The following is an 11300-nucleotide window of genomic DNA, read 5'->3' as shown; positions in this document are numbered from 1 at the left end:
CTTTGTCTCGTCCCAGACCCCCCCCAAGCCCCCGCCCGCGACCCCCGGGGCGCCCCGGGAGGGGCCGGGAGCGGCGGGGCGGGGCGGGGGGGGTGGGCAGGGGGAGGAGGAGGAGGAGGAGGAGGCGGAGGAAGCCGCCGCTCCCCGCGCTCCGCCGAGCCAGGAGCATCCCGGCCCCGGAGCCCCGCGGCCGCCGCCCCCCGCAGCTCCCGGCCCCCCCCCCCCCCCCCCGGGCCGCAGCTCAGGTGAGTGGGGGGGCGCTGGGGGGGGGGGGGGGCGGTGGCCGCGGGGCACAAAGGGCCCCTCCCCGACACCCCCCATCCCCGGCCCGACCCCCGCCCGCTGCTGCGGCACGGCCCGGAGAGACCCCCCCGCCCCCCGGCCCTGCTGTTAACACCCCCCCCCCCGCTAAAACCCTCCCCGTTAACACCCCCCGTTAATGACCTCCCGTTAATACCCCCCGTTATTGCCCCCGTTATTGCTCCGCCCCGCTCTTGCCCCCCGTTGCTCCATCGCCGTTATCCCCTCCCCATCCCTTTCTCAGCCAGGGGCAGTTTCGGGGGTCGCGGGGTGCCCGGGGACCCCCATCCCCTGCTCTGCTCTGTGGGCATCTCTCCCCCTTCCCCACGCCCTCCGCAGCAGCCTCGCTGCCTGTCGCGGTCGCGGCTGCCTGTCGCGACAGCAGAGCCTCCACTCCACCTGTTGGCACAGCCCCTGCTCGGCCGGAGCCCCCGGGATGCTGGGGTGGGGGGGACCCCCGGGGGTGGGGATACCCCTGCCCGGTGCAGCCCCCTGGTACCGGTACCTGGTGAGCGGCATCCGGATGAGCCAGGACCCCCCCCCCATAGGGCTGAGAAGTGGGGGTGAGGCTGTGGCCTCACAGCAGAGCGGCCCCCGGCTCCTGCCCCAGGACCATGATCCCCGCCAAGGAGAAGGCCAGGGCTCCCAAGGACAGCATGACGCTCCTGCCCTGCTTCTACTTCGTGGAGGTGAGTGGGGATGGGTTGGGGGCTCCTTCCCCCGGCCGCGGTGCTGTGGCAGGGCGCTGTGCCGTGGCGGAGCGGTGTCCCCAACACTCTGCCCCCCTCTCCCAGCTGCCCATCGTGGCCTCCTCCATCGTAACGCTCTATTTCCTGGAGCTGACCGACCTCTTCAAGCCGGCCAAGGTGGGCTTCCAGTGCTACGACCGCGCGCTCTCCATGCCCTATGTGGAGACCAACGAGGAGCTCATCCCGCTGCTCATGCTGCTCAGCCTGGCCTTCGCCGCGCCGGCCGCATCGGTGCGTCCCGGGGTGGGGGGGGTGAGGATGGAGCCAGGTTAGGGCTTGGGGTCCTGGTGTGGGGAGAGCCCTGCTCCCCATGGGGCAGCACGCCCTGAGCTGCCGGTCCCTGCGCAGATCATGGTTGGGGAGGGCATCGTGTACTGCCTGCAGTCCCGGCTGAAGGGCCGCGCCGGTGCCGAGGGCAGCATTAACGCCGGCGGCTGCAACTTCAACTCCTTCCTGCGCCGCACCGTAAGGTTTGTGGGTACGTTGTGCCGCAGCCCGGGCAGGAGCCGGCACCGCACGGTGGGTGCCCGGGGCGGGTGAGCCCCGAACCACCCTGTGTGGGATGGGGGTGAGGGGGTGACCCACCGTGACGTGCCACCGTGTCGCCAGGCGTCCACGTGTTCGGGCTCTGTGCCACGGCGCTGGTGACAGACGTCATCCAGTTGGCCACCGGCTACCACGCTCCCTTCTTCCTGACCGTCTGCAAGCCCAACTACACGCTGCTGGGCACCCCCTGCGATGCCAACCCCTACATCACCCAGGACATCTGCTCGGGCACGGACAAACACGCCATCCTCTCTGCCAGGTACGTGCCGGGGGGGTCCGTGTGTGCCGCGGTGCCAACGCTCCGGCCCCATCCCAACCACTGCAGTTTCCCCGCAGGAAAACCTTCCCATCCCAACACGCAACGCTCTCGGCATTCGCTGCCGTCTACGTGTCGGTGAGTTCCCGGCTCTCGGGCACGGTGTGGGCTCCGTGTTGGCCCACGTGTGTCTGCGTTGGGTAGGGTTGGGTGGCACTTGGGTTGGGTCCATGTGCGCCCACGTGCATGGCTGGGGAGGGGGGATGCTGTGGTGGGTGCCGGTGCCATGAGCCACGGATAACGGCCTCTTCCTGCGCCATCGCTGCCGCCACCAGATGTATTTCAATTCCATCATCTCGGACAGCACCAAACTCCTCAAACCCATCCTGGTCTTTGCCTTCGCCATCGCCGCCGGCATCTGCGGCCTGACCCAGATCACCCAGTACCGCAGCCACCCGGCCGATGTCTACGTGGGCTTCCTCATCGGCTCCGGCATCGCTGCCTACCTGGTGGGTGCTGCACGGGCAGGATGCTCGGCGCGGCCGCGGCACCGGGGCGGTGCTGACACCGCGCTCCCGCTCCCGCAGGCGTTCCACGCTGTCGGCAACTTCCGCGCCCCGACCGAGAGGGTCCCGGTGCCGGCGCCGGCCAAGGATGCTCTGCGGGCGCTGACGCAGCGGGGCCACGACTCCGTGTACCAGCAGAACAAGTCGGTGAGCACGGACGAGCTGAACCCGCAGGCGCGGCTGGAGGAGGCGGCGCGGCCGGTGCCGCGGGAGAAGAACTCCCTGGGTAGCCTGAAGCGGGCGAGCGTCGACGTGGACCTGCTGGCCCCCCGCAGCCCCATGGGCAAGGAGAACATGGTGACCTTCAGCAACACCCTGCCCCGCGTCAACACCCCGTCCATGGACGACCCCGCGCGCCGGCACATGACCATCCACGTCCCCGTGGACGCCTCCCGCTCCAAGCAGCTCATCACCGAGTGGAAGCAGAAGTCTCTGGAGGGCCGGAGCATGACGCTGGCGGAGGAGGCCGCACAGGGCCGGGGCGGGGGGGACGCGGCTGAGGACGTGCCCCCATCGCTGTACCCCACGGTGCAGGCGCGCGCGGCCGAGCGGGCGGCCGTGGGGCCCCGCGTCCTCATCCAGCCCCGCGCGGGCGCCTCGCAGCTCGTGCACATCCCCGAGGAGACCCAGGCGGGCGCCGGGGTCCCGGCCGGGGGCAGCGCAGCGGCACGGGCCAAGTGGGTGATGGTGGCCGAGAAAGGGGGTGCGCAGCGGGTGGCCAACCCCCCGCGCCTCATGCAGGTCATCGCCATGTCCAAGCAGCAGGGCATGGTCTCCGTCACCCCCAAGCACTCGGAGACGTCGTCGTCCTCCACCAGCTCCGACTCCTCGCAGTACCGCTCGCCCTCGGAGCGGGACAGCTCCAGCATCATCACCATCGACGCCCATGCCCCCCATCACCCCGTCGTCCACCTCTCCGCCGGCAACGGGCCCTGGGAGTGGAAGTCGGGGCCGAAGGGGCCGGAGGGGCCGGATGCCTACGAGCTGGGCGAGATGGGGAAGGAGTTCCGCGGCTTCCACCCGGCCAAGAGCGCCGGCGTCTCGCCGGGCTCCTCCATCAGCGACATGGAGCAGGATGAGCCGCGCTACGGCAGCCTGGCCGCCATCGCCGGGGGCGAGCGGGGGGGGGACACCGAGGGGCTGCCGGGCACCGCCAGCCGCGAGTCCACGCTGAGGAGGAAGCCGGCGGAGCGGGAGGCGCAGGGGGACAGCGATGGGGACCACTACTACAAGAAAATGCAAGCCGGGCGCAGGTTTAAGGACTGAGCCCCCCCCACCCCCGTGCCTTCCCCAGGGCTCCCCCCGTCCTGGTTGGGGGGGGGGGGAATCAGGATGGGGGCTCTGTGGCATTGGGGTGATGGAGCAGCGCAAGGATGCAGCCGAGCACGGTCACACCGGCCCCTGAGCCAGCCGGGATGTGCGGGAGTCCCCATGTGGGACCCTGCTCCCACCAGGGAGCTGGGGAGGCTCAGGGGGCTCTGCCACCCCCCCACCATGGTTGGGCAGCTCCGAGCACTTTGGACGTTCTTCTTCTCTCTAACATGGTGCTGACGCTTCGGAGGGGGTCATAACTTATTGCAGCTCTGGAAGAGTATTCCTGGGGGGTGGGAGGGAGCAAATGGTGCTGAAGGGCTTTGGGGGGGCTGGATCGAGGGGGGCTGGGGGTTTGGGGCCGCCGTGGGGCAGCGGGCCCTGGTTTGTGGATGCTGGGGTCCTGCAGCCCCACATCCTGAGCCACTGGGCAGTGTTGGGGGGGGGACGGGACGAAGGGGGACCGGGGGTGCCCAGGGCCAGGGCTCTGGGCACACGGAGGCTGTAAATAGTGCATGGGCTGATGGAGAGGGTGGGCGCAGGGGGAGCCGGGGCTGAGCTCTGACCCCAGGAGCAGCAGCAGCCCCGGGCTGGGATTCAAGGGGGATTCGAGGCTGTGAACGCATTTGTTGGGCAATGGCTGGCACGGCCGTGGACTGGGAAGCAAATAAACACGTGGATGTTCCCCCCGTGGGCTCCTTCGCCGTGGGGGAGCTGCTGGGGGGGGGGGGGGAGGATGCTCCTAAGGCACAGCGTGAGCCCCCCAGGTCCCAAGGAGATGTGGCCGCCTGGGGTCCCCCGTGCTCCAAATGGGCTCAGGATCCTTCCCCCCCCCCCCCCTTCCCTGAGCCCCCCACAGGCTCCTCAACCCATTGACCATGACGTGACCCCCCCGGGGGCGAGGAAGGGGCTGCGGGTCCCCATCGCACCCCAGGTACTGGGGGAAGGGAGGGGGGACCCCGTTAATAGAGACACCCCCCCCCCCCGTCGCTGCCGCTGCGGTTTCCCACCGCGTTTCTATGACAACGCGGCATCCGGCACCGCAGCATCCGGCGCCGCATGGACCGCCCGTGTCCCCCCGGCACCCGGCGATGGGCCCATGGCACCGAACTGCCACCGCCAATTGGATTAACGGTGGATATCCCAAAGCCTCCGCCTTGCAAACATATGGATTATCCAGCATAACCCCGGCTCGGTGCTGGAAAAGCCACCCCGGGATTAGCGAGAGGATCAAGGGCTGCGGAGTAGGGGGGGGGCAGCGCCTGCTGAGTGAAGGGGCTGGGGGGATGCGCTGCGGGGCTCAGCACCATCCGGCAGCAGCACAAGGGCCGCGGGTGACCCCGGGGGGTGAAGCGGAGCCGGTGGCCGAGGCCGGGTGGGAGGGAAGGGGGGGTCCCAGCAGCCCCCGGCGCCGCTCATTGCGGGGAGCGATGGAGCCACCGCCGCATCCCGCTGCCTCCGACCCAGCGGTTTCCATGGCAACTGCCAGCCCCGCACGGCTCCCGCAGCACTGACACCCCCCCCCAACCCCCGGGCAGCAGCACCCCCAGCAGCGATGCTTGGGGCCCCATTGGGGGAACAGGAGCATCCGCATCCTCCTCCATCCCCATCCTCCTCCATCCCCATCCTCATCCTCCCAAGGCTGGGAACCATCCGGGTCTTCCATTGAGGAGCCCCCTCCGCTGTCACAGTGTCCTGGTCACACACCCAAGGTCAGCGCTGGCCCTGGGCTGGGGGGTGGGTGTCTCACAGCCCCCATATCCCCTGCCCCATCCCATAGGAACAGTGGCAGAGACCATCCCATCCCATCCTATCCCACACTGACCCCACCGCGGCCACTCTGGGACGCACGGGGTGCTCCTGTGGATCCATGGGCAGGATCCATCCCCGCCGGCAGCTGCCGTGTTTCCATGGCAACGCAGCCCATCGCGATCAATATTTGCCCGCAGCCAGCGCTGGGAGGCCGCAATTCCTGCATCAGGGAGCTAATGAGCCATTCCTTACTGCGCGAGAGGGACAGGGATGAGCATGGAGCGAGGGGAAGCGCTGCAGGCACGGGAAGGGGAAGCAAAAGCATCCTCAGGGAGCTGTGGATGCCGGTGCTGCTTTAGGGTTCAACCACTTGAGGTTGTAATGACCACGCCGGCATTAACCATCACCAACCGCATGGTTCCAGGGTGCAGGAGCACCATGGGAAGGGCCAGATCCTGCTCGGCCGTGCTCCCACCCCAGCAGCCATCACAAATCCCGTTACACTTCCAAGGAACACCAGGGATTCCTTCCAGCGAGGATAGGCCTGGGAACGCTGGAGGCTGCTCCATGCTCCACACCGATGGGCTGCACTCAAAGGGAATGTGGTCAAGGACAGAGCACAGCAGAGCCATGGAAGCACCAGCTCTTTCCCGCTGATGGATTCATCCATCCACCTTTCCCCCTCCCGTGGGCATCCTCCTCCAGGCTCCTGCTCGCACCGCTTCCCTTCAAAGTAAAGCCTGCTCCAAACCTCCAGGCTGCTCCGTGCCATCCAAGCACATGCTAAGGGCCCCAGGTGCAACGCTGACTGTTGGGAAGGAGCTTTAACCAAGCAGAGCACACAGGAAAGAACCCAAATCTGCTCCGTGGAGAACAAACGGGCCCAAGAACCGAAATAATCCTGCAGGAGACAGCAGGGAATGTCGCTCATGCTGGCCGGGAAGCAGCAGGCCCTCCAGTCCGAAAGCTCCAACACATCTAAAGCACTAGAGAGTATTTGCCTGGGAAGTGGGTTATTCCATGGGTATTAGCTAGAACATAGGGAAAGTTTAGGAATGTGAAGTAAAAAAAAGGCAGAGCGCCAGGTCCCAGCTCCACTCAGTGGCTGGTCGGGATGGGACACACATCCCAGTGCCCTTCCGGGCATCGCCACCACCCACTCCCCATGGATGCGCATGAGGAGGATCCCAGGAACATAAACCAAGCTGGAATTACGTGAGGAGGGAAAAATCAGAAGCAAAACAGGCACAATAAAGAGAGAGGGAAATCAGAAGCAAAGAATACAGAAGAAATTTATTGAAAGCACAAGTACAGACTGGCCAACAACTGCTTTCTACAATCTGAACAGTAAATAATGGAGCTACAGAAAGGTACAAAGGTTGTTATAAAATAGTTTTAATTTCTTTTTGCATTACAAACATTCGTTGAAAGAGGCAATGGAATTCTGATGGTGTGGTAACACGCTTCCCCTCCCCACCCCGCCTTCCACAATACTGAACCTGGAATCGCTGTTATCAAAATATACAATACATCTGTTTCACCATAAAAAAACCGGGTTTTGCTGCCCCCTCATGTCTTACAACAGGTATAAAAAAAGTATAAATATGTACACCCTTTTGTTACTCACATTCTTTACATGCAAACACAGGGATCCAAAGGAAAAGACCCACGGGCGCCTGGTCGTGGGTCACCTCCATTTGTCTGCACTTGGTTCCAGCCCGTGGGGTGACCGAAGCAATGGTCAAGGCACCCCCCCAGGGCAGGGCTCGTTCCAAGCAGCCTCTTCCCAGTGTCCTGGGAGAAGCTTCTCCAACACATTTCAGATCCAAGCCCGGGCCCAGGGCTGCAGGGGAATGGGTTTGTCACCTGGGGAGGGAGTGCCACCCACCACCAGACGCCTGGGTTTGCCCTCCTGAACGTTGAGGTGCTGGCAAGGAGGCGCGGAGCTTCAGCAAGAGGCTTTTGCCCAGGTTTTGGGGTAACCAAACCCAGCGGCGCCGGCTCCAGTGGGGCAATGCTTCCAAGGAAGCTGGTTTTCCACGCCGCAGCCAGATGAGGATCACGACCCCCCTGTCAGCAGCCCAAGCTGAACCCTCACTCAGCCCTCACGCGCTTCTCCAGTACAATTCACATCCTTGAGAGCTCAGGGAGGAGCTACAGAAAGTTAAGACTTTTCCAAACACTCAGTGCCAGGCAAGTCAAGAGCTCCCACACTAAGCCAGGAAATCCTGACTTGCAACACACTAAGACAATTAAAAAACAAACTTTGGTCCACAATTTGCAGAAAAAACCCTGAAAAAAAGTACAAGATTCGTGTTATTTTGCATCCGAACAGGTTGCAGGTTAGAGGGAAATGTAAGGCAACATCGGATCACACTAAAGAGAAGGCAGAACGGCCCGGGAAAGAGGCATAAGCCAGGAAAAACAAACAATACATGGGTTTTCGTGGGGGGGAAAAAAAAAGAAACCAATCTGCTGCAATCTACTTTTAATAAATTCCCTTCCTATAACTTAGATCTGGGCTCCGAGGTTAAAAAGGTAAAACCTTCACCTGTGTCCTTTCCTTTAACGCACAAGCTCTTTGTGCCTGTCACCTCCACCGCTTTGCTTCCCAAGTCTGCTTTTGGCTTCAGGTGTTTCACTGATCTCGGTACATTCCTCATCCTCAGTCATGACCTCAGCCTGAAACTAAAAATTCCTGCCCTACAGATTTCAATTACCAACAAAAAAACAAAAGAGAAAGGAAAAGTACAGTATAGAGGGTAATAGCACAAAGGAGTAAATTTAGAGTACGTTTATACCATCTTACCATTCTATAAAAAAGGTACTTAAAACTATTTCTTTTGCATATAAAGAGATTAGAATATTTGGTCAACTGGAAATATTGCTATAGGCACAGATGACAGCAACAGCATCCAAAAGTATAATACAAGAATTAACACCCCACCCCCCCCAAAAAAAAAGCTCAAATGCTGAAGACATGCTATAAGAATGATGGCAGAGCTACATTGGTCTTGTTAATCTCAACTCAGGGGCATGAAGGTGGCTCAGGGGAGCACCTTCCTAAACGTGGGATATCTCATAATTCTCCAAATCCTAGCTGAGTATTTAGATATATATATTTACACACACAATTTCTGACAGACTCGTAATGATTCGTCTTCACAAGTGTCCAGCAGTGGTTAATTTTGTCTCTTGATGGAGGCTCCCACAGAGGCGGAGCCTCCGGCGCTATCAGCAATGGAATGTCAGTTGGGTTTGGGAACATTTCCCCACCCTGGCCCCTTCTGCTCGGTCCCAATGTGATGGATGGGCAAAGGAACTCCAAGAGCCCCCACTCGGCAGCTTGCAGATGGTGATAAACCAGGAGCAGAGTGGGAAGTGGCACGAGACACATGATACTGTGCACACAGAGACATTTCACAACTGCCTGAAGAGTCAAAGCCCAATATTTTCTTTATCCACTTTGCCACCTTCACCTCTCCACCACCACAAGCTGATCCCGTTAAGCCAGAGCTCACTCATTGCCCTCAACTCTCCCAAATCCACTCCCTGCAGTTCAGATGTTTTCCCCAAAGAAGGAACAGGTTTAAGGCACAGGACAGCAGATGCACAGTTAAGGTAGGATCAACGCAACTTCTCACAGTGCTGGGTGAGTTGGGAGCTCCTGGACACCACGGGTTTGCAAACTCCTGACTCAAAGGCGCTCAAGTGAATTCACACAGTGGTTTTAGGTCTTTCAAGGCATGGATGGGTAAAGAAAATAGACAAGGCATCAATGTGAAACCTGATCAACATGGTAGGATCTGCTTTTTGGAGGAGGGAGGGAGAAGGAACAGCAAGGGAGAGGGGGAAACTTCCCAGAGTAGGTTCCAAAGTGTAAACTTGAACTTGTGATTTTTATTGGAACAGTCAGGATTGTTACCCATCACCGCAAGAGGAATTAAGATTTCACTGGGTTTTGTTTTTAAAACCGGTAAACCGATTTCTCTCTAAAAAAATAAAAATCTCTGGTCTTTTAAGGTCACTTCAGCTGCATTTTTTAAAGTGGCTTTTCTTTTTTTTTCATGGAATGATGGAAGTTGAAACCCTCGTGTTCAGCCTTTGAAGAAGGCCTAAGGCTGAACCCAAGAGGTTTTAAGTCAAGTCCATTTTGTCTCATGCCTTCCAAAGCTTTAGATGGTGGACTTCGAGAAGGACACACGCAGGTGATGATTCTCACCCAAGTCATGGTTATGGAGGTCAATGAGGGACTGAATGGCCTCTTCCACAGAGCCCATCTGGATCAGAGCCATCTTACGGTCCTTCCTGACAAGACAGAAGGTTAATCAGGATCAGCACCACCTTGTGCTGAGCTTGCCCAACATGACAGTGTTTTCTGATCTAACACTCAAGGCCAGCAGGAAATTAACTGCCCAGGAAACTGCAGTATCCTTTCTCTTCACATGGAAGTGCCTCTCTCCATGAAAAATATGCATATCCAAAGAGCTCACTTGGCTGCTTTGGTTTTCAACTCATACCATGCACTTAATCCAGGGTTACTCCTGAATTCTTTACTGCAGAGAACCAAATACTGCATCAGTGACGGTTCTGCTCACCTGAGCCTGAGTTGGAATTCCCTCAGAACAAAGTACTTCTAACCCTTCTCATACTGAAAAGCCCAGGGTAAGGACAGGATGCAAGACAAAACACTTACTGGAAGAATTTGAATCCTTTGACCACTCCACTGTTGCTTGAAAACAACATCTTAAGGTCTTCTTCAGTTACTGAAGGCCTGAAACAGAAGGTTTTCCAGTCAAATGTATGCTGATAGGCTAAATTCATCTCTAGAAACAAATCCTCATCAGAGCCTTTCCTAAATTCTCTACCAGCAGCTCCTTGAACTGGCAAGGCTTGAGAGAACAATGGGAACAGGGGCAAGCTCTCCTCCTGCTCGCCACATAGAACTGCCTGTATTCACTCTGCCACTAAATCTACAGCCCATTTTATACTCAGCTACGGAGGAACTCTCCAGGAGGATACTTACGGAATGTTGGACAGATGAAGAGTGGCAGAAGGAGGAAATATGTTCTGGAAATTTTTGGAGCCTGGTTTCTTGAAACGATGTAGAGGAGAATTCCCATAGTCCTTTGTCAGGCCGTGGGTTTCCTGCCCCTCACGGGGGAGCTGGACTGTCTGGTGCTTGGACAAAGTGATACGGATGGGCTTCCCGTGGAGCTTCTGCCCATTTAAATGGCTCATGGCTGCAAAGGTTAAAGACACCACTGACTGCAACAGGCTTTACTCCTTTACTCAGCTATACCCATTTCATTCTGGTTCTTCCCCATGCAGACACCACATCCTCCAGGAGCTGCAGGACAAACACTGATACTCTGCTTTCCCGCACTGTCTGGTCCATTTTCCCTCTGGGTTTGCTCACCCAAATCAAGTACACCTTTCTCCAGAGCTGCCCCAGTCTGCACCATGTATGCAAGCAAGTGCACGGGCACATTCAGGTTTGGGGTCTTTGCTTTGGAGGAAGAGAAAGGACTGATATTAAAGCTTTAATTCCCCATTAGGCCTCTTAATGCCAACAGTCTGATACTGCTCAAGCTTGCTTACCAAGCTGGGCCTGGTTTCCATCAGTCATCTGAACGAGGGCATTCTCTTTCTTCTTAAACAAAATCTTCACCCTCTGCACATCACCATAGACTCCTTCAATAAGTGAGGAAAGAAGAAGAATCTTTAGGTAGGGAAAAAACCCCACAAAGTCTTTAACTTAATATTAGCTAATCAATCCAACAGCAAAAACATTCATTCACAACCAGAACTGATCTCATT

General features: G+C 58.8%; 2 protein-coding genes across 6 annotated transcripts in view; one reads left to right on the top strand and one right to left on the bottom strand.

Annotated features, from left to right (window-relative positions):
• The first annotated feature begins 129 nt into the window (after positions 1 to 129).
• On the top strand, positions 130 to 3977 carry PLPPR3 (phospholipid phosphatase related 3). The gene is made up of 8 exons (XM_065699673.1): positions 130 to 245; positions 849 to 989; positions 1095 to 1280; positions 1398 to 1527; positions 1659 to 1854; positions 1932 to 1989; positions 2187 to 2360; positions 2439 to 3977. The coding sequence occupies exons 2-8, from the start codon at positions 915 to 917 to the stop codon at positions 3681 to 3683; spliced, it is 2064 nt and encodes a 687-aa protein (XP_065555745.1). The 5' UTR covers positions 130 to 245; positions 849 to 914; the 3' UTR covers positions 3684 to 3977.
• Positions 3978 to 6754: 2777 nt separating this feature from the next.
• The window catches only part of PTBP1 (polypyrimidine tract binding protein 1), a 28687-nt gene continuing 24141 nt past the window's right edge, over positions 6755 to 11300 (bottom strand). For all 5 annotated transcript variants that reach the window (XM_065658990.1, XM_065658993.1, XM_065658988.1 and 2 more), the window contains 4 exons: positions 11082 to 11174; positions 10507 to 10723; positions 10177 to 10254; positions 6755 to 9788 (listed from right to left, as the gene is read on the bottom strand). In XM_065658990.1, the coding sequence (XP_065515062.1) occupies positions 9656 to 9788; positions 10177 to 10254; positions 10507 to 10723; positions 11082 to 11174 (521 nt within the window). In that variant the 3' untranslated portion in view covers positions 6755 to 9655. The remainder of the gene's footprint in view (positions 9789 to 10176; positions 10255 to 10506; positions 10724 to 11081; positions 11175 to 11300) is intronic.

The sequence above is a fragment of the Lathamus discolor genome, chromosome 21 (assembly GCF_037157495.1).
Source record: "Lathamus discolor isolate bLatDis1 chromosome 21, bLatDis1.hap1, whole genome shotgun sequence".
NCBI classification, from domain to species: Eukaryota; Metazoa; Chordata; class Aves; order Psittaciformes; family Psittacidae; genus Lathamus; species Lathamus discolor.
Note: the sequence above shows the minus strand (reverse complement) of the source record. Positions and strands in the feature narration are given on the sequence as shown.